General features: G+C 37.6%; 1 protein-coding gene across 1 annotated transcript; it reads right to left on the reverse strand.

The window, feature by feature from the left end:
- Positions 1-27,088, reverse strand: scaf8 (SR-related CTD-associated factor 8). The gene is made up of 20 exons (XM_008399537.2): positions 26,943-27,088; positions 26,166-26,249; positions 10,359-10,403; positions 9,837-9,998; positions 9,457-9,613; positions 9,245-9,372; positions 8,558-8,734; positions 8,396-8,475; positions 8,198-8,309; positions 7,742-7,873; positions 7,545-7,654; positions 6,787-6,980; positions 6,598-6,698; positions 5,952-6,065; positions 5,613-5,769; positions 5,185-5,315; positions 4,038-4,179; positions 3,907-3,954; positions 3,599-3,799; positions 1-3,238 (listed from the first exon to the last, which is right to left on the reverse strand). Exons 1-20 carry the CDS (start codon positions 26,970-26,972, stop codon positions 1,395-1,397), a joined length of 4,149 nt encoding a protein of 1,382 aa, XP_008397759.1. The 5' UTR covers positions 26,973-27,088; the 3' UTR covers positions 1-1,394.
- Between the last annotated feature and the right edge of the window lie 864 nt (positions 27,089-27,952).

Here is a 27,952-nt window from a genome sequence, read left to right on the forward strand (position 1 = left end):
TTAACAAATCTGATGCACCTTCAACTTTTATTTAACATCACAATTCCTGTAGTAGACATTTGGTTTTAGAGGAACAGCAGACTATAGATTTCCGGGTATTATGCGTCAACAGAAAACCACTACAAGTATGAAATGAGGAGAGAAAAGAGGGTTAAAAACATGGCTACAGGAGGCCTGCATGCACAGGTGAGTGCTGTACAAGCTGTGCAGCTACCATTCAATCGACAGGTTAAGTCAGTTCTGTGCTGGTGGCGTTCTTTTCAGAGAGCCCTCTGAAACCGAGTTGCACCCACAGTCTGGTGTACGTCACACAGAGGCGTTGGGTAGCATTGTGAACGACAAATCCATTCAAAAAGGCACAAAGCCATCATCAACAGTCACCCAGCGAAAGCATAGGTAAACATACAGGCTGAGAGAATCAGAAACTAAAATCTAAAAAGTTCCACGGTTGCATCCAACAAAGTGTATTGTGGATGGATGGTATAGCAGCAACTTGAGATCATCAAATCGACTGAAGTCACACCATACAGAGTGCATGAGTCTGAAAAGCAGAGCAGTCTTATTTTTCCACTGGACCTGGGTCAGAAAACAGTGCTAAAGCATGTGTTTTAGACAGAAAGAGCAGGTTTATTTCAAACTAGAACAATATGCAGCCCCACATCAGAATATCGCTCTGTTTATTTGCTTTTTTCTCCACACTAATGCGTGATTTATCCGATGTCAATGAATTATTTGAAACAAATTACAGACCGTTCTCAAATTTAGGAAGTAAAACAGATTTTTTTTAAAAATTCAAAGTAAAAATCATTATTTTCCTCAAATAAAAGCGCTTCGAGTTTAAGTAGGTAATTTCTTCTGCTAAGACACAGTAATCTTCATAAAACAACATAAAAGCATTTGTTTTAAAACTTTGCAGCATCCGTTTAACAGTGGAGGAGACAGATTGGGCGAGCAGCTGCTGTTTTCAAGTATCTCATATTCTGCAGTCAATTCATTGTTGAACAACCAGAATTTCCCACTGTCTTCCATAGGAAGGTCATAGCTAAATTTCCCAATATACAAGTGAAACATTTTGGCAGGCAATTGAATAAAACTTACCAAGCTTATATTAGCTAAAAAGGGTGGTGTGGTTTTACAACTGAAAAAAAAAAAAAAAAAAAAAGGAATAAGGAAATAAAATACAAACAAAAACTATCAATAAATCACCTGATAAGCCGTCTATATTAAGTACACCGGTATTTGTCAGGGATAAAATCTTTTGTCGTTGCTTATCAGACAACAACTGGTGTGAGTCAATATTCGTCATGTCCCGTGCTGTGGTAGTAGTTTGCTGACATGAGTACAGAGAAGAAGAGACAACTTTACAAAATGATCTTTTACCTACTGAGTGATGATTATGTCCCCTCAGTGTCTGTGACAGTGTCTACCACTGGCTGACTGGGAGCGTCCTCCTGGGGCTCACTCTGTTCATTGTTTAGGTCCTTAGGAGACGACATTTTCTCCTGCCGCAGCTCCGGTTCGCTTTGAAGCTGCAAAGAATGACAGGCGGGGCTCGGAGTGGACTCAGGCTCAGGGGAGGACTCTGGTGTGAGCTCGGCCATGCTGACACTGTGCTGACCCGGTCCGTTAAGCCACTGGGGTTCAGGAGTGGGGGCTCTCTCTAGCGCCCCTTTCTCATCCTCCTGTGGCTCTTCCTGCTTCTCTGCAGTGTGACGGCCATCTTGCTGGGGGTTGTTGGCGTGAGAGAAGCCCAGAGGTGAGTCATGGCGTGGCCTCTCGCAGTCTGGGGAGGCGGTGGTCTCTGGGGTTGCTTCGGCAACGGGCTGAGGTGGTGATTTCATTTGTGGAGAGGTGTCTGGATGGGATGGCTCAGACTGAGTGGGGGGTTCGGTTGATGTGCTCAGGGTCTGGCAGTCAGAAGAGCAGTGGGGTGATCCAGCAGAGGGGGGGGACTTCGCCTCAGGTGTTGCAGCAGGAACTTGGGCTTCCTCCTTCGTCTCAGAAATAGGTGGGGGGTTCAGTAATGGGGGTGGAGACCTAATCTGAAGCTGAGGGGGCGGCTGACTCAGGAGAGGAGGTTTGGCCTGACCATGAGACTGGAAAACTGATGGGACCTGGGGGTTTAACTTAAGAGGAGCAATGAGTTTCCCTTGATTAAGCGCCATGTTGGGATTAATGGGAGGAGTGGGAAGAAGCGGCGTAGGTAGTGGGAGGATAGGCGTCCAGCCTCCACGCTCTTTCTCCTTCTCATGGTCTCTGTCCCGGTCAGACTCCCTTGGGCGGTCTCGGCCTCGGTCCCTGTCACGGTCCCTGTCGCGCTCCCGTTCCCGTTCTCTCTCGCGGTGGTGCCGGTTACCGTTCACGTCTCTCCTGAAGTCAAAATCTCGTTCATCTCGGTCTCTTTGCCTCTCCCACGGACGTCTTCGATCATCTAGATCTTTATGATGTTCGCTGTTGAAGGGAGGTGTGGGTCCACCTCCTCTGTTCCAGGGCTGTGGCCCCCCGACAGGCCCAGCATTTACACCTGTTGGTCCCCCTGTAACGCCAGGTCGGTTATCAAAGCGGTTGGGGAAGTTTGGACCGGGTGGAGGCCGCTCATCCTGAAAACCTTTTGGACCACCTGGGGGCTGCGGTCCTCCTCGCATGCCGTCTCGCTCATCAAAGTCCCCTTTACCTTGGTTCCAGCGGCTATCAGGAGTGAATCCTGCCAGAGCCTGCAGACGCCCCACTAAGCTGGACCTTGGTGGCTGAGTTCCAGGGGTCTGAAGCAACGGAGGTCTCCCTCCTCCTGGAACCCCGCTGCCACCTCCAAGAGGCTCCCTATGCTCTGGCGGAGGGGTCGGCAGGAGGCCTGTGCTGGGTTTTTCCATTGGAGGGAAGCGGTAGTCTTGATCTTTGCCCTCATCTGCTCCAGAGGACTCCTCTTCTGTTTTAGAGACATTTTCGTTAGAGAGGTTGGGGGCTCTGCTGAATGGGTCCATCTGAGGGAAAGGCGCCCTGGGACGGGCATGAAGGGAATTGTCAAGGAGGCCGGCTGCTTGTTGAGGGGGTCCCTGTTGCATGAGGAGGGGGAAGCGGGCAGCTGCCCCAGGTTGAAGGAGGTTGGGTCGTACGTCTAGCGGCAACAAGCCGGGCATTCGTGGAGCACTCAGACCCGTCTGGTGTAGTGGATGGGGTAGTGAAGCTGAGGGGTGCATTCCAAGGAGACCCATTCCACTGCGGACTGCATTCTGCATGCCTGCGAACAAAAACAAGTTATAGACAGAAATGTTAAGTCTTCAGAGTCAAATACTAAAATCTTCAGATGAACTGATCAGATTTCTCCTGCACTTTTATGGTTTACTTTCAGGTGTGACCTTAACATTTTTATTTCCTCAACTATTACATCAACACATGAGTGGCTTTTAATACAAAAGCAAGCATCAAGGTATGTGTTGTTGGATGATGCACTTCCCTGATTGAAAGTGTTCTTATGCATTTAATTCAAACACATTTTTCAGAAATTAATCTTTCAAAGGTAAGACAAATAGGCGCATCTCTACTACAGAATAGAAAAATTACAAACATAAACATTTCTACAACAACAAAACTACCTCACCTTGTAGTGTGAGCTCTGCAGCAGCATCCATGCCCTCTGCAGACGGTGGAATTTTATCGTTGTTGGCCTGCTGAGTTTGGACTCCCACAGGGTTAAAAACACCGGCTCCTGGGATGGCCGATGGCAAGAAGCTGCCAGGAATGGTGCTAGTTGGAGGCATCGCAGCATCTTGGTTGGAGGCCACTGACGGTTGCACTAGAGCTACAAAAAGGTAGAAAAAGGGATAAAAGAAATACATAATTTCACAATGTAAAAAAAACACTATAAGTCATTATGAATGGCTAAGAAACAATGTAAGGAAAACTCACATGTGGTAACAGAGGCTAATCCTGCTGTATGTGGTGCCTGCATGAACCCTAGAACAAGGAAGAGAAAAAATTCAGTGTAAGCTCGTAGATTTTTGGGAGTCAGATTTTAATTATAAATTTGTGTTGATTACCTGGTGGAGGCTGAGAGGCATTGAAGCCTGGTCTTAAAAATGGTGGTGGCGGTCCGTAGCCTGGTGGAGGTATGCCCATTGTGACAGGAAACGTAGGAGGCACCAAACCCATGGCACCAGGAACTGCTTGGGCCACTGGCAGCTAAATTTAAGTTTAGATGAAAATCATGAAATAACAGAAGAGCTAGATTTCAGATTACACATATTTTATCACACACAAAGAAAATAAAAACAGGATACGTTTGAACATTCATACTTGAAATTTTCTCACATTACAACTACAAACTTTAATGTATTTCATCAGGTTTGTGTATTAAGTGTTTTTGTATAGTGTTAGTTTTCCCCCTATTTCCTGTTTTTTAACGACAAAAAGTGACATCTTTGTTTTTTCCTAACTAGAAAACCATTTTTGCATATTTGCTGTGTTCTGTGTAGCAAACTTTAAATAGGACATCCTATGCCACTTAATAAGCAAAGGTTTTCTTCTTGTATTTCTTCTATAAGGGTGAGATTAATGGAGCAGAATAAGAGATTTTTTTCATCATTAGCCTCTTGGTAACTTCTATGAGGAATCCTCTACTCTGTCCAGCTCAGTAAGCTTAGGTGGAGGGCCAAATTGCCAAAGGCTTGCTATTGTTCAAACAGGTCCAAGTTCAGATGAGTGTTATCTGGAAGCTATGATACACTTCAAAAACTTAAGATGTTGTTTTGTGAGCTACACTTGTTTTAAACTTCTCCATAACCTTATTTCTGATTTGTCTGCCATGTTCCTTGATCTTCATGATTATATTTATTGACTAATGTCTCCGAGGTCTTCAGAGAGCCCTTTTCCACCTAGTTTGATTTACTACTCTAGTTTCCTATCAGGAGAAGTCTGAGCTGGTTTATTTGGTTTTTATTTATTCAGATGAAAAGAGGCTGAATGCATAACACACTTTTCAGATTTCTAATTGTAAGGCAAGAAGGATTTCTGTCTATCAGATGAAATCTCATTGAAATACATTAAAGTTTGTTTTTGCAAATATTTGAAGAGGTGAAATGAGAAAAGCATGAAGGATTCTGGATGCTTCTGTAAGGCACTGCAACTCTTTATCAGTCAGTTTCCACTCCTGCATAATTATGGCCTTGCAGTCAAAGCTCCTCTCACCTGCACAGGCATCATAGTGACCTGCTGGTTGTAGGTTTCGGTTTGGGTATTAGATACCACTGTGGCCTCAGTGCTAACAGCCTGGCTTGCAATTTCCTTGGCTGGTTCAGAAGTCTTGGTTGTTTCCCACTCTGCAGTCACAGACAAAAACAAAGTAATTAAAGATTAAAATTCAAGTATTTAATGTATTTTGGAAGACATTCTGTATGTAATGAAAAACAATGAAAAACACTTTTTAAAGAAACTAGGGGTGATTATTGCAGTAGTTTTACAGGTGGACCAGGGTATAAAACAAACTTCCTAGTTTAATAAAATTCCAGATATTTCCTGTCAGGGTGGTTGTGGCCATCTTCTACTTCCACTTGAATAAGAACTGCAAGTGAATCAATAAATCGGGTTTCTGGATCAATTAAACAAGATGTTTTTACCATCGTTGACAGTTTCTTGATCAATAATCCCCCCTTCAGCAAAGCCGTCCAGGTCATCCAATTTGACCTTCTCCCATGGTATGTAGGTGACACCCAGGTCTGCATCCCAAAACTGCTTGTACTCTTGCTTTACACCTTTGTTCAGAGCCCAAGCAATCTGAAAGACAAGGGCGCAGAAAGGTCAAAACAACCTTTAGCAAACAATTTTCTTCCAGCATGAAAGGATGCACCTATATGATAACATGCTGTCACCACTAGAGGTCGACGGAGAGATTAAATTAGATGAAAATATTAAAAGGATTGAGTTTACAACAATCAAATTATAAAGGAAAAGGGAACCTTGATGATCTTGGAGCCAATTTTAAAGGAGCCAGTGCTGAGCTTCTGAAGGGCGCGGTACGCATCCTGTCTGTGAACCATACAGATGTAGGCGCAGCCTCTGGGAGGGATCATCTGCAGACACACATTATGTTACATGCATCCCTTTACGCTTGTAAGAGATCCTCGTGGTTTATACTTAAGCCCTACATAAATTACAAAAAATAACTTAGGAAAGCCAACTTAATTATTTAATGAAAAAATCAGACTGAATTTGTAGTACTGTCAAATTGTAAAGTAATCTCTAAATTCTTCAGACAGAAGAATTTGTCTACAACAAATCTAACGAAAGAATATGCATTTCTCAAGAAAGCAAAATAAAAAAAATATTTAAGGCTTTCAGGTGAGATATTTAAATTCAAGACTTAGAACGTATGTACAGAAACCCTGTTATAAGACAAGTAAAAATCTGAACAAATAAACACACCACAGAATACTGACAAACTTGTGTGACTGGTGGGAAAAATAATAAATGTGTCCAAGCAAAAAAAAAAAAAAACAACCCAACAACTTTTAGACCATTAAGAGTAGTTTCACTGGCCAGATTTCAGACATGAAAGAACCGACTGACAATTACATTAGAGGGGCAACCAGGGCATCTACTTACGTTGATGGACTCAATCTGTCCAAACTCTTCGAACAGATTGGTGAGGTCTTGCTGAGTGGCCTTTTTATCCACCTGGCCCACCCACAGTGTAGTGCTGCACACTAGGCACAAACAAAGTGAAAAACAACAACATAAGGTAAGAAATACAATTGTAGATTTCACCACCAACCCAAAGTCGCTTATATTTACCACTAAGAGTCTTGGATCGTATGGGCGGTAATCCTTTCTTCTGCCGTTCCTTCTCTCGTTCCCGTGCTCGTCTTTCACTGGAGTAAGAACGTGACGACTTCCTCTTGCGATCTCTGGAGCGGGAGCGCGATCGCTTGCGATGTTTACGTTTCCGTGAACCAGAGCGGGACCTGGATCTTCTACGTTTAGGAGATCTGGGGCAAGGCAAAACAAAAATACTTGAAAATGGAGCAGAACGTACACTACTCATCAACTATTGAAAACACCTACCATATAAAATTTGATTAATGCTTGACAAAATATAATTTTATTTCCATTTTTAAATTCTAGAAAATAAAAAATAAAAAAAAGAAACATCTATAAAAAGAGAATGGAAACCTTTTCTTGAATGAAACTGTCCATATTTATGAAATGCAAGACAATGGAAAAAAAACAAAAAACAAAACAGGATGCAGCTTAAAACCAACAAATCATTCTGTGTACCATTAGTGTCACTATCCAGGAAAGTTGACTGAAATAGCATGTAGGGCTTCTACAGTAACTTTATTTCAAAGTTCCAGATTTAATTTTATATATTTTTTGCCAGTTTTTCATGAAATCACTGATATTTCAATACAAGACATTTGTCTTGTCAAATGTTTTGTCTCGCCAAAGGGACCACGTGCAACTCAGGAGCCACAGGATGCAGACCCCTGCTCTAGCCTTTAAACAAGAAGAAAAAGCACAAGTACAGCTGGCAGAATAAAAAACTGGCTTACCTAGAGCGTGACCTTGAACGTGTCCGAGAACGTGTGCTTAAGGTCTTCTTCTCCTCTGCTTCAAAGATCTCCTCCTCCATTCCCTCGGGGCCCTCATCTAGATCCATGTCCTTGGGAAGTCAGCAAGTTTTTACGTTTAAAGTAGCAAGCATAATTACCCATAACTCAACAGTTCAGGTTGCTATTAAACTAAATACCTGCTGTTGGTTGTCTATGGAGTCGTCCATTTTATTCTCTGGCTCAGGAAGCTGAGGCTGAGCGCTGCTCTGAGCAGTTGCCACCGAGTTTTCCTGCCCAAAGATGGAATCCTGCCCTTCCATGTTCATGGCCTGGAGGAAGCAACAACATTAGTTTCACACAACGTTTTAAGAAAATCGTGAACAGAAATGAACCATTTTTCTGCACTTGTCTTAGTGCATCTCAAATTAGAACAATATTGAAATATTTATTTCAGTAAACCTTAGTTTATAAACATTAATGTGAAAAAAAGTATTTTCTTTTCTTTTCCGTCACAAATGTTTCAAATCAAACTAATTTCAATATTAGACAAAGACAAATAAGTAAAATAAGTTAACTTTTAAATTACGTTTTCATTTATTTAAATGCACTTATGCAAAGGAATAACTTCTTGAGGTTAGTGGTCTCTGATTTACCTTCTGCTGGTGCTCTAGCAGCTGCTTCTGAAACTGCTCCAGGTTTTGTTGTTGGAGTTGCTCAGCCAGTTGATGAAAGAGTGAGCTGTTGATAGGCTCAGACACCATGGGCCTGGCAATGATCAGCAGCTTCATTTAATACATAGACCTAACATGCAACTGAATGAAAATCAAAAGAGTAAACCACTCTGAGCTTACAGCTGAGAAGATGAGGAGTCCTTTTTAGATTCCTCACTGCGTTCTGAATCGTTTCCAAAGTCAAAAGGACCCAACAGTTTCTGTAACAAAATCCAGTAATCGCATTAGCAACACTTGGCAAACTCAAAAGAAGACAGCAATCGTTGCTGACTGCAGCTTTACCTTATTAAAAGAGGAGACCCTTTGCTCCAGGGGGTTGAGGCTGTTGGCTGTAGCGGCAGCAGTGAGCTGAGCTGTCAGAGCTTGTAATTGGACCACCAGGCCAGCATCCAAGGCCTGCAGCAGGGAAGGCTGGGGCTTCTGCTGCTGCATCTGCAGACTCTGGACCAGTTGCTGAAGCTGTGGCATAATGCACAGAACATGACACATTGCATTAACTGCAACTTGTAAAATGCAAATTTATATACATTTGAGCATAATGCCGTTACATGTCACTTTCTTCTATGCCCTTTCTTACTTTGAGAAAGATATATTTTTCATCACTAAAGGAAGAGAGGAAAGAATGAAATACAATCAACTTCTATATTTCTCTGACCTTTCTGTGCAATTTTAAAAGCATAAATACCAAAGATATTTATGAATTCGTGGTTGATATTCCTACAAACTGGACGGATGGATTTTGGTGGCCAAACACAAACAAATGAATGGAAAACTTTTAGACAATAGAGTAAGAAATCAAATCTGGAAACACAAATATTTCCAGATTTGAAAACAATAATTTGTTTTCCCACATTTATCAAGTGAGCAGAGACACATTTGAGTCAAACGGCAGACTTTTACAGACAACGGCGGTTCACTGCTGCACAAAAAGCAATTTACAGTTGAAACAGGTAGTCTATATCCACACACCTGTTGTCCCTGGGGACTCTGCAGGATTTGTGCAACAGCAGCAACAGTATCTGTGTTTGTGATCTGGGAGGCCCAGTCTGGCAGACCTTGGACTATATTTGCTGGAGTGGCAGGCGTAGCTGGGGTGCCTGAATAGACAGAGAAGGGTAAACACTGGTGTCAGATGTTATCTGATGTGTGTTTTTACGCTACCTGCATGTGCTTTTACTTACCAGGTGTAGTGTTATTGATCGGCACAGCGCTGCTGGGCAGGATAGGCGTCGTACTGGGAGGGGGAATCCCTGCAGCCATGTCCAACAGAGGCTGGATGATGTCGCTCTTGAAGACGGCATTCTTCTGCCACAGATTCAGGACTCGCACTATTTTACTCTGGGGGGTGGGGGGGAAGGCAGATGACAGCGACATAACAGTACAGTGAGCAAAGCTTCACCTCAAACAAAATAGGATAATACTTCCATTTTAAAATTAAAATAGACCAATTAAATTGGAATTAAATAAACAGCAGAAACCTGTAACATGAAGTCCAATCACATCACTGCAAACCAGAGAAATGAAAGCTAAACAACCGGAAAACTATTAAAAATCTTCTGACCTTATCATCTGGAGGGCAGCGATAAAGGTGTTGGAACGTTGTGATGATGTTCTTGCTGAACCGCGGAGCAAAAACATCCTTCTCTGTCCCAAACTGGTGGCGGGATTGTCTGACTATGGAGTCGATGACATACAGCCCAGGGACTTTGTATTCTGGCTTGCACTGTGAGAAAAACACAAACTCACTATTAAAATAGAGATTTCTATCAATTCTCTGTCAGGAACACAAATTGAAACCAATTTAAAAACACTAACTACATATAAGAAAACATAAATGTTCTACACACTTTCTGCAGATGGTTAAGATTAAAAAGAAAATTTGGTTGCTGTTTCAAAATCCTAATAGAATGCAACTGCTGTTTACTAAAAAAAAAAAAACAACAACAAAATACAACATGATTTTGAATTATTCCACCCAAAGTTACTTCATAAATTAGCCGAAATACAAAAAAAAAAAAATCTTTACAAAGATGTTGACATCTGCAAACATAACAGACAGATCCTAATTAATAATTTAACTTACCTTCTGAATGAACTTCTCTACACTCTGGACAACATGCTTGTAGAACTGAAAGAAAAAAGAAAATATTTTCAATGAATTTAATAGCAACCTAAGGCCGGAGGGGGATGCAGAAGCTCAGCCTGGTGAAAATCTGAGAAATGAACAAAAAAATAAACTGCATTTTATTTAGGAAAAAATGTGTAAAACATTAACTAATTCATGAAGTCATCATAACTGATTATTTATTTGGAGAGTTCCCTATAACCTAGCATGCATGAGAGTATCAAGAGGAAACCTAGAAACATATGCAAACTCCAAACAGCAAAATGCCCAAAAGTTGAACTGGAAACTTCTGGGATTGAGCCACAATGTTTGACAGTCATGTCAAACAGGGTTGCTTGATGCAAGAAAAATAATGCACTGGCATCATCATGGCTGATTATTGTCTATAATACATTGGTTGAGGCAAATCCACAGATTTCTCACTCTCTCAAAGAGCTACCAGCATTCTCTGAGCTGGAGTATATAGGTCATTGAGTCAAATGTGGGAATCTGCTGCAGCGTGACGCAACTAAACAGGCTGAGTTTATTATTGCCAGCCAATAAATCTACTATTCATAAATTATTGCACATACGGATATTGGAATGGCAATACATTTTAAAGAGAAGGTACAGCTCCACTGTGTAAGAATATCATTTATAAAAAGCAAAACAGACCAAAAAGCTAAACTCAATTCTTTGTGGGTTGCGAAATGAGCTTGTGTCTTTTTTGGGACACATCCAGCTATGGTTGGATAAAAGAACAGAAAACAGTTTGTACCACCATGTGATGAACATTGGTTCTGTTCTGCTCTGTTAGATAATCTGATAAGCACATAAAAGCAAAAAAATTTAAGCTGCAGTTTGCAAAACAACATAAAAACGTCACAATCCAAGACCATTTTAGATCATGATTAACATTCAAAGACATGAATTACAAAAACATATAAAACATTCCAAGCATTGAGCATCTCCCAGAGAAAGGTTCAATCTATCATCTGAAAATGAAAAACAAAATATCAATAAATGCCCATTCACCTAAACTCAACTCATTAATCAGAGAATCCATAATATACAGAAAAGGAAAATTGGCTGACAAGAGGCTAAACTTTAGAGGAGCTGCAGAGAGCCACAGCTTAGATGGGATAATTTTTTGACAGGACATCCAATAGTTGTGCAGTTCAAAAATCTGGCCCTTACAGAAGAGCTGCAAGGAGAAATCTGGTATAGAAAGAAAACCATAACAAAATCCAGCTTAGAGTTTGTTGCAAACCAGGCTACTTATTTAAAAGGGGGTCAATAATCTTTTATCCACAGGTCTGTACAGATGTTTACATCAACCATGAATTTTTAATTTTTAGTTTTAAAGACTGTCATGTTCACTGTGGCAACTAACACAAAGATTGAAAAATGATTAAACTTAAGTCAATTAAATCTGATGAGTTCACATCAGAACACATCTGTGTCTGTACACGTAGAATATGTAAGTAATACATCTGGATGTACAGTCAGTTAAAGCAGGTTTCTTCCAAATCTCAATTCCTACAGAAACACAATCACTAACAGGAAGCTTAGGAGCTTTGTTTAGCCGTTAGAGTAACTTTTACATGGAGTTACCATGAATGTTGTATCACATTATGGGCGCCAGTGATATCTACCACTCTCAATTTCTCCATTTTACACTTAATAACGTCACTGAAGTGTATATCCAAAACTTGTACTTTGTGTAAAAGTTAATCATCAGTACTGAAGCTGTCAGAGCTTCCAATTGTAAATCTTGGTATCAGCCAGTAGATGGAGCCATAGTGAAACTGAAGAACTTAAGTAAACTCCATCCATCCATTTTCTTACACCCTTGTCCCTTAGTGGGGTCGGGAGGTTGCTGGTGCCTACCTCCAGCTAACATTCCGGGCGAGAAGCAGGGTACACCCTGGACAGGTCACCAGTCTGTCGCAGGGCAACACAGAGACAGACAGGACAAACAACCATGCTCACACACACTCAGACCTAGGGACAATTTGGAGAGACCAATTAACCTGACCGTCATGTTTTTGGACTGTGGGAGGAAGCCAGAGTACCCAGAGAGAACCCACGCATGCACAGGGAGAACATGCAAACTCCATGTAGTTTGCATGGTTCAATTCCCGGGCCGAGAATCAAACCCAGAACCTTCTTGCTGCAAGGCAACAGTGCTACCAACTGCACCACTGTGCAGCCCTCCAGTAAACTCAGTTTTCAAAATGTAAAACATTTTACCTAAATCTTCATGTTAAATTATTTTAAAATGACAACCGGTAAAATTACTAAATCTTTTTTTGTTTGTTTTCTGTGGACTCCTTCTGTTCAGACAAGGTTCAGAGAAGGATTTGAATAAAAAAATTACTAAACCAGTTGGTAAAAGTCAGGCTTTGCATAAGTGTTACACCCTTATCTTCTACATTAAACACACAAAAATAGAATTGAATATTCTTCCCAGGGTGTGAAATATCAATGAAAAACTGGCTTTTTGATGCTTATTATAATGGCATATCTCACTCTTTTTCATTTTTGTTAAAGAAAATTATCAAATGCCTGCATGACTATGGATTTGTGATGGTCTTAAAGACAGGTTGAGGAGCAGATTCAAAAGGATTGCAGTCCTTTTGAATCTGCTCCTTTTGAATGCACTCTTAGACTTTAATTAGTCTAAGAGTGCATTCACACCAGCTCAGTTTAGTTTGCTTTATTCAAACTCTAATTTGTTTGTCTAGAAAATCCAGTTTGTTTGGGGAGGTGTGAATGCACAATTGAACTCTGGTGTGGTTCGAATGCATGTGTGAATGCCAAGCAGACTGGAGATCGCTCCAAAAGCAGTAAACGGACTACAACGCAGTGGATTATGGTTAAATACAACCAAAACAAACATGCAAGTCTATCACTTGATTGAAAAGTGACTGGCAGTCTTCTACCGACAACAAAAGCGAAATCTTACAACCATTGAAATCGGACGTCATTCTATTTTACTTTATATTTTGTCATAAAAAAAAAACCTAACTATTCTGTTACTAAAAAACATAATTATTCATTTTTATTAAAACTGCTTTAATGTCATTCCTTTCTTTACAAGCCATAAAACAGAACTGTTGTGAGCATGTAAATATAAAATTTGAAAGCCTGTCATGGATCAATCCTCCTAAAATCAGCTCACATTTCTGTCTTATTGTTAACACATCATCTTCCTGTCTGGATCAGCATTTTATAAATAATCACAAGAGTTTTGTCACCAAATTGAACTTTTATTTTCAACACTCAACAAAATGGAGCAGCCAAGTAAAATTAGACAGTGGCTAAATACTAAAAAAGCAATTTACAGGGTTTTGCTACATTTCAGAAAATGTAGCAAACTTAAATTATTTATGATTTAAATTTAAGATCTCTATAAATTGCAAAGAATTATTCAATAAATAAATTATTTTCTTTACTTTATAAGTGAAACGTCAGGTTAACTTGTTTTTCAGTTGAGGCCTGTGACTCCACAGCTTTTCCATATAGGTTACCTAACTTCAAAGCATTCATTGACACTTTAACATGTCCTCTATTACAACCTGCAACATGTATTTTTTTTCTTAGAATTTTAATAAAAAATATTTCTTCAAGCCAAGCTTCCTTAAAAATAATTTTTTCCATGAAGAAAGAGTCAGAAGTAAATATTTTGTATTTAAATTGCCTTAACACACATCAGGCCAAAAGGAAAATCCAGGATATCGTTCCATCAGACAGGCCGGTTTACTGTCTGGCTTCATGGAATTTGTAGTTCTGTTATTGAATAAAATCTAAAACTCCAAAACCAGATCTACAAATCACCTGCAGCTCATTTTCAAAAAATTAAAACCTAGAAAAATGGTTTTCTCAGCGGGTATACAAATACACACACAAGTTAAAGACCAGGTATTCAAACGTTGGGTGTTTAAGATATTTTAAAGCTTAAATTGAAATAATTAAAGGTCTGGCAAGAATCTGAAACATCATATTAGTGATTAAACCGCTGAGTGCAACTTTTGGTGTGATTAGTAAAAAGTTTGCATGCCCTTGTCCTCAAAATAAAAGCCCATTTTGAACAATAACGTGACAAGTTTAATATAACAATTTGTTAAACAAACTACAGACATTTATTCCAAACATTTCATGTTCATAAAAAAATGGTGCAAAAGGTGCCAATTCCTGCTTCAAATTAACATTCACAAAACAGCTGATATTTTTAATAAAGGTCTGTTATTATTTTCCATCACATGATTAAAGAAATTTCTACCCCATCAGAAATTTGATGTGGTAGAAATGTCTGCCACAGAAATTTTGTGGTAGAATTAATTTTGTGTAATTATCACAAAATTAATTTAGTGATAATTAATTTTGTAATTATCACAAAAGTGATAATTTTGTGATAATTACAAAATTATCACTTTAATAGGGAAACTAAAACAAAACCATACTGTGTAAGCATATAAAAGAGATGGTTGCGGGTTTTATTTATTTATTTATTTTTTTATATTCTTAAAGGCTTTAAATTAAATACTTTGAAAAGAGTGTAGCCCTCAGAGAATCTGGTTTTTCATTAGTTTTCATTTCTTTGGAATTGGTTGTTGGCACAAAAAAAGCTATTTCCTAATATTTCTTGCATATGACTTGCATAACAATTCAGAGCTTAGAAATAATCTTTTAAAAGTCATTCAGCAGGCTTTTATAAAAACATTCATGCTAGCTGTGGGAGTAAGCTGCTGTAATGCTTGGCATACTGCATTTTTTTAAATGTCATTCATATTTTTAACAACAATTTACCAGTCGGGAGCCGTTAGACAGACTGGAGTCAAGTGGGTAAAAGGACTGATTGAAAACCAAATGACATTGGTTGGATCAGAGGTCCAGAAAAACTAATTACTGGCAGGTTTTCTGCAAGTTGGAAGTGGGTTAAATTTAAGAAACCATAAAGATCTATTTAAAAACAATTCCAATGTATGGTGTAAATTCTCTGCATTTATTGCATACTTCCATAAATGCAGTTTCCAGTGATGAAAGAGCTGGTAGTGCATAATGTAAGATAATTTTATGCCCTCTAAAATATTAATTGCAGAGAACATAAAAATAACTTTTCTTGAGACATCATTGGAATTCAGTAGAAATACTTTAAAGAGGAGTCTAATAGACGAGTATAGATTTCTGCAGAATTTCTTTTTTACTTACGCTGATATTTTTTATTATAGTATTCAATCTGTGACAAACGCAAAGAAAAGAATGCATATTAAAAATCCAAACATGTGGCAGCTAATGTTCAAAAGTTAAATTACAGGAGACAATACAAGAAAAAAAAGAAGGATAGCCCTTTTTTTAGACCAGAAATTTATGGAAATTTACCACCTAACTAAATCAATGAGGTAAGGTGAGCTCTGTCTGTTTGATGCTTTGATTATTTTTAGAAGAGAGAAATAATCTATGTCTATGCCCCTGGCAACAATATCCATGCTGAAACACTTCATCTGAGCATGATTAAAAGAGAATCATAGTTTCTGTCACTGTTCCGGAGTTCAATAAACTCTCAGCATCACAAGAATCACTAGGACAACAGAACTGAACAATGATTCTCAGCTGTATTGTTAATTAATCCAGTTGTTGAATGGGCAATAAGAAATATTTGTGCCTGTTTCAAAAGAAAGAAAATCCATCTTTGGTGCAACTCCTTTTAGTTCTTGAGTTAAGGTGGACTCCAGGTTTGGGCTGAGCTCATGCAACAGAATAACTTGGAGAGAAAGAGATCTGCCCTGCAACTGCTGCAGTACAAGCATAAAGTGCATCATCTGTGCCAATGCGTCCTATGATTTGTGGTCTTTTTTTTCTTTTCTCTTTCTTTTTTGTTGCTCATAATTATGCGCATTATAGTTTGGTCACAACCAACCTTGACCAATGACCAACATATTACTCCAGTTAGCAATACAACACAAAAGGACAGAATGCAGCCAGTATAATAAAATGCAATAGAATAATTCAAACATAAATGAACATTCAAATTTAAAACAAAAGGAAACGTTATGTAAGACCTGTAAGACCTATAGAGGAAAGTTAAACATTTAAAACTACTTTTTAGATATTTAATTCAGATAATTAAACAAAAGACATTAAGAGCCTTTAGAACCCCTAAAGTTAGTGCTGACTTTTAAGTTACAAAAGTTATATTCATGCAACATAATTTGGAATAGAAAATGTCTGTTTGGCATCTTGTAAAATAGGACTCCAGTAAATACCAGAGCAAAAAGCACAACCTAAAAACATGCTCAGGCTTTTCGTATGATACGTATAACAAGTCAGTAAAGACTCAAAATAACTATTATTTATAAGTTTATTAGTCCATTGTTTGCTATTCTTAAACCATGAGCTGCCTAAGATTAAGGTTAGTTCAATTTCACTAGTTGTGCCTGGACCCGATTACTGACCAATAGAATAAAGAAATCACCTAAATAGAACCATGTCTAAAAGATGCAAAGAAGCAACATGCATCAATGTAAAGAAATTCAAGAACAGAGAAACAAATTAGCTTCACTCATCAAAACTATGGCTACATACAAGTTTGACTGAGAGGAAGATATCAGTTTCTGTAGGAACAAAAGCAGAAGTTGTCCGACCCTCTCCAAATAAAATTGAATACAGAAGATTTGCAAAAATTATAGTCAGCTATCAACACATCATAACATTTTTTAATTAGTAGATACTCATATTTTCATATCAATGCCTGCTATAACAGTTTAATCCACTCATGTTGTTGCATAACAAGTCACCACGGCTGTTCTCTTACAGTAAATACCACATAAGGACTGATCCATCTTCAAAAGCCAACTCTTACTAGATCAAACTAATAAAATACTGCATGACTGCTTTCTGCATCAATGCTCCTCCTAATCACATACATTTTGCCACATTTTATATCAATGCTTAGACCCAACAGTGTGTGCAAAGTGCACCAGTCCCAGTTACCCTGTGATGATAGTCTCTCCTATCAATTGTCTCCCTTTTCTGTCAGTATTGATACGTGGGCACATTAGAAAAGACGGAGAGACAGTCAGAAATCAGAATCAGGGAACATTTTCCCTCAGACGGCTCTGATCAGTAACCAGCAAGTAAAATACACAAAATTACTTTTCCTTACCTATTAAATGCATCAAAACTAATCATCCCTACCATTTACGAATTAAACAAAAAACCAACAGAATGAATTATAATTTTCTGACTTCATCAAAGAATCTGCAGTAAGCAAAAACAGTCATCAACAGGGCAGACCCCTGTAAATCAGTATTGGGCAGAAAAACCTGATCTTCAGTTTCAATAAGTTTACTTTGGCTAATATAGTTGAATCATACTTCAATTTACTCTTTATGAACTGTATAACATTTCATCTTAGATATATCAAGCTGCTGGTTTTAATATTGAAAAAAAAATAATTTTCAGAAGAGATCCCTGAGATGTTAAAAACAGTTCAACTTTTTCCAGAGATACTTTTAGAAGTTAATTTAGAGAAATTTGGGGAGAAAAACTAGTCTGCCACTAATATGTTTTTTCCATGTTGATAGAAAAAAAATTGCTATCAAATATGCCTCTTTTATAGAGGACTAATAAGGTTTCATCTTTCTTTTTAGGTCGTGACACACTTAGAAGAAAATAAAAAACAATTCTAAAAATAAACAGTTCCTATGACAGTGTAAAGACTTATGTCAGCTCACAATAGACAACAGCTTTTCTTTATAGTGCTAAATGCTACCTAAGTACAGGTGTTTAATTTTGTGACACCTCTCACATTTTTATGTTCTGTGGTATGTAATAATAATGTCAATCACACTAATTAAGACAATATACTGTAATTCCCATTAACTTGGATTGAATTTCTAAAAACGCAACTGATCACTTTGTAACCTGGAAAATATAGTTTCTTTATTCAGACTTTTATAGATCTCACTATTTTTCAGTAACTGCTACGCTATGCAATTTTTACCATGTGCCCTGTAATACTAGTGAACTGTACCAGAATTCATCTTAGCGCTTTATCTTCTGACTGAATATAACAAAATCTTATTGCCTGTGATTTTCTAAACATTCTAATTCCTAGGCATCATCAATGCATTTGAGTACTGAGTCTGGAACTGTCACTATGACACTCATGCATATCAATTACATGTTGCAAAACTATGCAATAGTACCCTCATGCTAAATGTTAAATGTTTTTGCAGATTAATCAACCAATACACCTGATTTTCTACAGATGGTATAAATACAGAATAATCATATGTTCAGCAAAATGGCTATTGCAATGTGTGTTTTTAAAACAAAGGCTGGTTCAAGACTTGGTTGTCTGGTCTTGAACCAACCCTTCTTGGGAAGAGGTTTTATTTTCAGGTTGTGAAAATAAAATGGCTTGCTATTTTGTATCGTAAGTAAATTTTAAGTAGAGCAATAGCGATACCCTTTACAATGTATATTTTCTTCTTTCAGCTCTTTCTCATCTGTGCTTCCTAAACTCAGTGACCTGTAGCATTTTGGACAATGTTATTTGTGTCCAGTATGAACATCTGCTGCTGCTAGACTCTGTCCAATTAGCTACTCATTACATTAGAATGTAAAATGCAAGTTCATAACAAATTTAATATATTAGCCAACAATGTTTGCAGTCCAAACAGTCCTTTGCAAAATGAATATTGCACACATTGATTTCACAATGGCTGTTTACTCCCTATATATTGTAGCTCTTACATCAAATGTCCTGTCATTTAGTACTAATGAGTATCATAAAAAGAAGAAACGGGTTCCTTTTGCTGTGCAGGAGCCTAAACAGCTGAGTGTATTAAAACACTGAGTCATTAAATGAAGGACAAGAGATAACAGAAGACGTCACCTGATGTCTGCACTAAGTTACTTTGAGACTGGCGAATTCACAAGTAAACTGTACATAAAGGGAATAACTATGAACTTCACAGCTTATCCTATTTTTTGTGCTTTTATACATCAACATGGGAGATGTGGAGAATGTAATGAATTTTTAACTTGTTTAGCTTGATGCTGTTCGTGAGAATTTCACAAGAAATATAGAGGAGGAGGTCTGTTCTATCAAACCAGCTTGTCTTTTACAACATGTTAAGCTTAGTTGACAAACCACATTTATGAGCTTCAATCCATATAAAAATATTCAAGATATATTGGGTAATTTCTGAACTACTGCCAGGTAAAAAAAAAAAAAAAAAAAAAAAAAAAATGAAAGATGGTTTTCAAGAAAAGTTAGAAAAATGCCTCATGCTACATATTGTATTCAGGACTTTTACTCACCTAGCCAAAAAAAAAAAAAAAAAAAAAAAACCAAAGTCAACAAAATGCATTTGAGGTAACGTCAATGGAATTTGCTGAATTTGTTTACTGTCTGAGCAGATCTGGCAGCTTTCAATAAAGAAAACTGAGTGAACGCTGCAGTTATTTATGTTCTGAAGATCCCCACCATTCAGGGGCAACTTCAGAACATTTTATAAGGTAATTCTCTTAAAGAAGGGCTGTTGAGAGGTTGTGAGCAGTTACTATCACACCAGCAGCCGACTAACCCTTTAATAAGCTCAGTTTGGAAAATAGGAATAACTGAAGTTAACTCAGACGGAGACCAAAAAAAAGCAGATCCCTGACATATTCAGAGCAAAATTACATTAATCAAACTACATCCTGTATTTCAGCACATGCTTTTCATTACATATAAGCTATATTGATCCAAATATTTTATGTAAGCAAATATATACTTTGCTTTCTAACGCCATTCAAACAGCAAAGCGTAATAATATAGTTTTAAGCTGACAGATATACACCCTGGTCTTTTTATTATCTGAAGTTGTTTGTTTTTACCAAAGCTGAAGTTGTCATCTACTGTAGGGAAGATACTGACTGCTCCGTGTCTCTCTGTGGAGAGAAATTAAATTCAAAAATTGAATTTCCCTTTTAACTAAAGTACAGGTATGTCTAAAATAAACGTCAAATCAACACTAAATTTAGATTTTTGAGTTGAGTGTAATGGATAACACTATGTCAAAATGGGCAATCGCATTACAACTGGATGTTTTCCTGATATTGTGCATCTTTGGCAAAATGATCCATCTCTCATATCCAGTGTCTTTTGAAGAGCATGACTTTCATTTTATGTATAACTGCAACATTTGTTTCTGTGGCGAGCTACTTGAAAAATAGAAACAGCGATAAATGAAAACACGAGAAAATGTGAAATATAATTTCACAGCACAGAGAATAAAAAACAACAAAAAGTTAATTTATTTCAATAATTCAACTTAAAAAGTCAAACTTGTACTATATAGAGTCATTACTCAAAGAGATATAAAAGTCAAGAAGTTATTTCTGAACATTTTGATGAAAGTGGCTTACAGCTGATATACAAACCAAAATGTTGTTTTATCAGAAAATTTACACTTTTAATAAGGTGCAATGTCTGAAACTAAACAGTATGCCTTGCCTTGTGCTGTACACATAGATACTCAATATTTGGTTGGTCATTATTTTGAATGAAAAGCTTCATCAATGCAGTGTGGTATGGAGACGATTAGCCTGAGTCTGTGCTGTGTTTAGGGAGACCAGGTTGCTTTGATTGAGGCCTTCATCCTGTCTGCATCTGCTCTGTTTTCTTCCTATTCATAGACTTTTGAGGAGGTTTAGTTCAGGCCAGACAGCTAACCAATCACAAGCTCAAAAACTGCGATTAAACTAGGCATTGCTACTTTTGCCAGTGGCAGTGAGTGACAAATCCTGCTTAAAATTGAAATCAGCATCTTTATAAACATGGTCAGTGATCATTAAGAAGGTCCCAGTAGGTGACTGCATTGACTATGTACTTGATAAAAACAAGGAGGACCAACACCAGTATATGACATGGTTGTCATATATATTGGTTATATGACAACCAGTATATGGTTGTGGAACCATCATACTGTAGTGAAAGTAACTTGTATTTAGTCTCTTTCCTCTGATCATCCAGGCTTTGGTCCCTTGATTACCAAATGAAATGTAAACTTTATTTTTATATGCAAAAAGGATTTGGAGAAACAGCCCAGTGTGTTTCTACTTAGCTTCTGGTCCTGCAGTGCTTTAAGATAAGGACTGCGACAGAGGTATACATCTCAACATCTATGTGTGACGGATCTTTACTCCAGCCACAATATACGTCTTGTGAACATCTCCCTCAAACTTTTGAATATGTTCCATAACAGGAATTTCAGTGGTAAAATTTCCTTTTTTAATGTAATGCTGTAATTTTCTGCGATTAGTTTTTCATTAGCTGGAAGCCATAATAATCACATGTAACAGAAATAAGCACTTAAAATGTTTCACTTATTGAAAAATTAATCTAGACCTGTTAGTGTAAGAAATGCCAACTACAACAAAAAATTAAGAATAATTTGAAGCACACACCGTAATTAAAAATAAAAAGACAGCAGATGGTAATCTCTTTATACCACTTGATCGATTGTTTCATGATCGATTTCCGTTGATCAAAATGCAATCAACAAATGAAATAAAAATCAAAATGATACTAAGCTGAGATCAACTTCAACAGCAGCTCCAGAGTTCAAAAGATAAAAAAGCCTCTCACTTTCTGTTTCTTCTATTATGTTATATTTTATACACACCATATATGTTATACACATATATGGTGTATATGTTATACACACCAAAAACAACTACACTCCATCAGATTCATGGCAGAGAAAGAGAATGACTCTCACTGCATATGATAATCATGCACCCTTGTATACAATAAAATGCATTCCTAATATTTACCACAACACAGAAATGTTATAATATTCTCAATACAATGCTCGATCATGCCCAGTGAATAAATGCAGTACCTGCCCGGTAACTGTGTTTAATGTTTACTAAACTATACAACCTGCATGTCCATTAACCTAAAAGTCAGGAGTTTGACATTCTAAAGCAGCCTAAACACAAGCAAATGATTGCTCCAAGAACAATCAATATGACCTTACAACAAAAATGCACAAGTAAATTAATCACACCAAAACAACTGCTGCCTTCATACAGTTACTGAAGACAGTATCCAAGATATTGTATTCAGCTTCAACCAATTATTAGCTCAACATCCACCGACGCACGGCAGCACAAACTCTGCCTCCCCTGGTGTGTGGGAGCAAATTAAGATCAAGTGATTTTAGACTTCTATCATCCTCCTTGTATAACAACCCATACTCCTACCTAAGCTGGTTAGGGACTCTCTTATCTCTTTGTAACTCTCTCCACCCCATCCTCCTGCTTCACTTTCAGTGCTTTGGGGGAGCTGGGAGAGCTGCTGAGGGAAGGGGAAACAGGAGTTATTCACAGGCAACACAGAGCAAAGGAACACCAAAAACAACAGATCTGCTAGAGGCAAAAGTGCTATTAAAGATTGCAAAGAAAGTAAGGATCAGTTAACGGCTGGTGTCCTGAAATAATAATTAGTTTGTAAATGCATAAATGTAAACACCAAACACAAGAACCATTTGTTCACGTTTTTATAGAGATGCAGCAATCTATTGGCCAGAGGTTGGAGTCGTATGATCGGAATAGAAATTGGTATCAACTAGGAAAAGACTGATTGAAAAGACTGACTGACTGACTGACTGACTGAAAAGGAGGTGCATCTCCAAGATTTTATTTATGAAAAATATTGCACTTAACTAAAAAAACAAATTTCTAATATGTTCAGCAGTTAATGCTAATATTAAGATTAAATAAGCCCATGGGGCAGGAACTCCTGATCGCTCTTCTTCTGCAATAGCCTACAGATTGGACCAGCATCCAGGAAACCAGCCACAGAGACACAATACCAAAAGAAAACTTTATAGGAATAAAAGACAAATGATGATTTCAAAAAGGAATTTTAAAAAGATCGAAACCATAGATCTACTATCCGAAAAATTTCCCAGTTTCAGCTCAAGACAAGAGCTTAATGTGCAAAATAACAAATATAGACAGGTAACAACTTATTGAGCTTCATGGTAACTTAAATTAACAAGCTGGAAGAAGTATTTGATCTTACTTCAGCAAGTCAAATATTTACTTTGAACTCTATTTCAAAAAGTCAGGATGTTCTGAACTGTCCAGTAAGTTCAAACTCTCCTGCATCCCGGTTAGTTCAGTCCTGCCTTTAAAATGCTGAGTTTTGCCGTGCTTAGCTGTTGCTGCATTAAGTTACTAGCTGAGCCAGAAGTTTTTTTTCCTCAATACAAATGAGCACATAGACAGCCCAAACATGACGCCAATGGAGTTAGTTAATTGAAACTGCCTGTATTAATGTTCTATTCATTAGTCTGTTGCCTCTTTAGAAATGTAATGTGTGACATCAACATCCCTTTTCTCCCTCGACATGTCATATTGAGTACAGCAAGAAATAGCAAACCACTCAGGTTATTTACAAAATGGTTCACACTAACAGTCATTTTCACATGCAAATGCAGATATTTGTATAAGATTCACATTCTGCAACTAGTATAATGTTATAATTTTTATAATCTGTTGCTTCAAATTCTGAAAGGATGTGATTTTTATTGAAACAGGCTCTATTGGAAATCCATGTTTTACATTTTATGAAACGATCTAATAATGAAATTCTTCATAACCGTAAACAATATTTTTTCCCCTTTGGAAGCTTGCTTTTCTTGTTAAAGTAAAAATAGGATAAAACCCAGAAAATAATAAAAACTGGACTATCACTACATTTGCTTAGATTTATCTTTGACATAACTTAAGGAATAGAATTTTAAAAAGTACCAAAACATCAACGGATGTTGATGTTTTGCGAAACCCTGGATTCGCAAAGTTGTGTTAAGTATTTACAAATCGAGGAACATTGATTTGTGCCTTGATTCAGCACCATTACAGAAAAAAATCTGTAAGGGTGCCTGTTACTTTTCACAGTCCTGTATGTGCAAGTTTGTATACTTTCCCCCAAAAATCCCATAGTTAACATTCATCCCAAAAGAATATTAAGCCAACCACTTAAAAAACAAGTAAACCAAGAAAAATAATATTGATGACATCAGTGTTGTAAACAATATACAGAAAACTATTGGCAAAAAGCAATAGTTTAAAAGATCCCACAAAAACACAAAAGACAAAGATGGTAACTGTTGCATAAACTTCATATGAAAAGTAAGATAATATTTTAACCACAATAAGAGATTTATAAAAAAATTAGGCAGGCTAATTGATTTCATAGATGAAATAGAACTTGTGTAATACTTTCAGGGTAGAATGACTGGAACACACAAGTATCTTCAAAAATAAAAAAGGTAGTAGCCGTCTCTGGCCGGGTACATTTTAGCAATTACTATTATGATATTATGTTCACAACTTGTACATTTTATTATGTGTGCAAGTTGCATAGCAATTTTTTCATAAGTGAATACCAACTAAGTTGTGCTTCCAAACCCAGTAGAAGTTACACAAGTAAATAAGACAACACTGAACCTAATATAAATTTTGCAGCTTCTAATTCGGCTCCTGGATGAAGACCTATTTTACTGCCTTTGAAAGAGCCGAAGAACTACTGACTGGCTATAACTCCAACTCTAAAATACTCTGGCAGGTCAAAGCTAAACTGAACTTTTCTACATCCAATAGATGTTCTATAAAACTCAAGTTTAGAATTGTGAAACTTTTCGATCTATTGATTAAAGGAGCAGTATGTAACTTATTTAAACAAATTTGTTATTTTACCTACTATACTTTAAGAGTGGCAACACAGAGACACACAGGACAAACAACCATGCACACACACACACTCACACCTAGGGGCAATTTGGAGAGGCCAATTAACCTGACAGTCATGTTTTTGGACTCTGTGTGTTGCCCTGCGACAGACTGGCGACCTGTCCACGGTGAACCCTGCCTCTCGCCCGGAACATTAGCTGGAGATAGGCACCAGCAACCCTCCTGACCCCACTAAGGGACAAGGGTGTAAAGAAAATGGATGTATGGATGGATACTTTAAGAGAGTTGACTGAGTATGTAGTTTATACAGTAATGTAGAGGCATCTGGGTAAAAGTCACAAATATGGATATTTTAGAAGATGTAATAGAACAGGTACCAGTACTGAGGTGAGATACAAGTTTTGTTTTTCTTAGTGAGTTTAGTCTAAAATGACCAAATCGTTTAAAACTCTTTTAAACCTCTACAACATAGACCTAAAACTAAACTACAGCTGAAGCTATGAATGCTTGCAGAAACTTACCCAAACAGACATCCTTACACCTTAATAGAACCCAGGAAAAAATGACCCTCTACTAAATATTGCATCCAAGCAGTCCTTTGCGGAATTGATGATGATTATGAGTCGACATAGAAAGTAGCTCTTAGAGTGAGCTACTGATAGGATTGACAACCAAATACTACACATGGGTAAAAATACCAAGAAATTCCAAGACACAAACTGGTCCATTCTGATGCACTATAACAGTACACATATTTTATTTTTTTATTTCAATACTTGGAAGCTGGACTTTTAAGAAACCCTTCATTATTTCTAGGTGAACAGAAAATATTCCCTACAATAAATGCGATTTAAAGAATTAAATCTTAAAATTGGACATCATTTTTAATTCGGAATTAATTTCGGATCTATATAAGTTGATTGCTTAGCAAACATAAAGAGTAAGATTTAATGAGTGGACAACAATTTGCTTCAGTGAAGTTTGCTTTATTCATTCGTTACCTGTCTCATCCATCAATATACTTACTTTTATGGCCTTGATTCCTGACTTGGTGATCTGAGTCATCTTGGCCTTGGAGATGGGTGGCTTGTACTCAGTCAATGTGTACAGCTGAAACATAAGAGAACAACACAATGTCACAATAGGGGAAAACTTAGTATTTTGTCATTAGGCAAACGTGACCAAGCACTCTTCTGCAGATTAATCACAAAATTAACGCAAATAAAAATAATACATTTCCTGTAGCTTCTGGAGAATGGATAGCAAACGGACGTCTGTGTCTATATAGCAGTGCTTGTTTTAGCAATGAGCCATATCATAGCTAAACGTATTATTTAGAAAACATTTGGATGTGTAATATAATTCATTTAGCATAGTATTCTAAATAAATGCAAAGATAAACAAAATGCAATGTCGAAGTTACAGAAAAGTTAGTGAAGGGGTGTTTTATCATCTTTAATATTAGCTAACACAACAAGTTATCACGTAACTGGCGTTGTTTCGCTAGCATGCAGCTAGTTTGTAGCGTTTAGCATCTGCCTGCCCAAAATTAATATTAAGAGATTTTCACCCAAATGGGATGTAGCGTAAGAACAATATTCTGTTCACATTTGCACACATGACGGTGTATTACATAAGAATAACTGAGAAGGTAATGATAGTGTGCGGCCTTCTGTCATACAACCCTCCTCTCCCTCTTTACTACCCCGTTGCTAACGTTAGCTAACTAGCTTCTGAAAATCAGAGTTAGACAACAGATACGCGAACTGTTCGGGATTTTTTTCCCACTGGTTCCACACAAACCTCGTTGTTAAAGGCTTTGACGGCCTCCATGGTGTTGCGTTTCGGCTCGCAGCTCACTGTAAATATTTAAATATATCTCCTCTATAACCGGTGCATGCTCGGTGTTTGGTGAGATGGAGGAGACTGGCAATATGGCGCATAACCTCAATGGGGAATTTGCAGTGAGACGCGCGACTCCTAGTGGCAGCCTTTGGGAACTATATATTGTAACACAGCAATGTCATCTAGTACATACGACGCCCTGCAAAATCTTATTTTTTTTACATACCGTCTCATTACAAGCACATACTTCTATTTCATTGCGATTTTTATGTGGCTGACCAACATAAAGTGGTGCCTAAATGGGAAGTGAAAAGAAACGTTTGGAAATAAAATCCTGAGAAATGTGGCATACATACATATTCAGCCTCTTTAACTCTGACACCCCTAAAAGTAACAAAAACAAAGAAAAAAATGCCTGTAGAAGTTGGCTAATTAATAAATTAAGGCTTGAGTACTTTTGCTTCAGAACATAAACAACACAGGTGGGTAGAGTATCCAAAACTTGTTCACAAGTAAGAGTTGCACTACTCATATTTTTCCTCAAGTAAAATCAAATAATTGGCATCCAAGAAATTACTCAAGAGCAAAAAACTATTAAAGGAAAAGGCAACTCAAATACTAACAGATTATAACATCTGATTTAACATTTTAAAACAATTTAATCAGACAGAAAACAGAAATACTCTTTGTTTAAAGGTCTCGGATAAAGCTGCAATAAACTTCAAAACAGGGTAATGCTACAAAGTAATGTCCAAGGCTTAAGGCATCACACAGTGCACTGTTTATTTCATCATCTAACTAAATTGAGAGAATATGGAACATTTAGACAAAATAGTATGAATACTGACCTGGTCTGAGCAAAAATGAATCATTAATCAGAGAGGCACAGGTGGAAACATCAGTTGTATGGGGACACACCATGCATGTGGAGGGAGGTTATCTGGTCAGATTAGTCAAAAACTCAGCTT

The sequence above is a fragment of the Poecilia reticulata genome, linkage group LG22 (assembly GCF_000633615.1).
Source record: "Poecilia reticulata strain Guanapo linkage group LG22, Guppy_female_1.0+MT, whole genome shotgun sequence".
Classification (NCBI taxonomy): domain Eukaryota; kingdom Metazoa; phylum Chordata; class Actinopteri; order Cyprinodontiformes; family Poeciliidae; genus Poecilia; species Poecilia reticulata.

Excerpts from the sequence above, each read along its gene's own strand:
- scaf8 (XM_008399537.2), bottom strand. The coding sequence starts at position 26,972 with ATGGAGGCCGTCAAAGCCTTTAACAACGAG. Across the intron at positions 3,955-4,037 it reads TGCCTCTCAGCCTCCACCAG|GGTTCATGCAGGCACCACAT; the intron begins GTAATCAACACA and ends TCCTTGTTCTAG. Across the intron at positions 3,239-3,598 it reads TGCAGAGCTCACACTACAAG|GCATGCAGAATGCAGTCCGC; the intron begins GTGAGGTAGTTT and ends TTTTGTTCGCAG.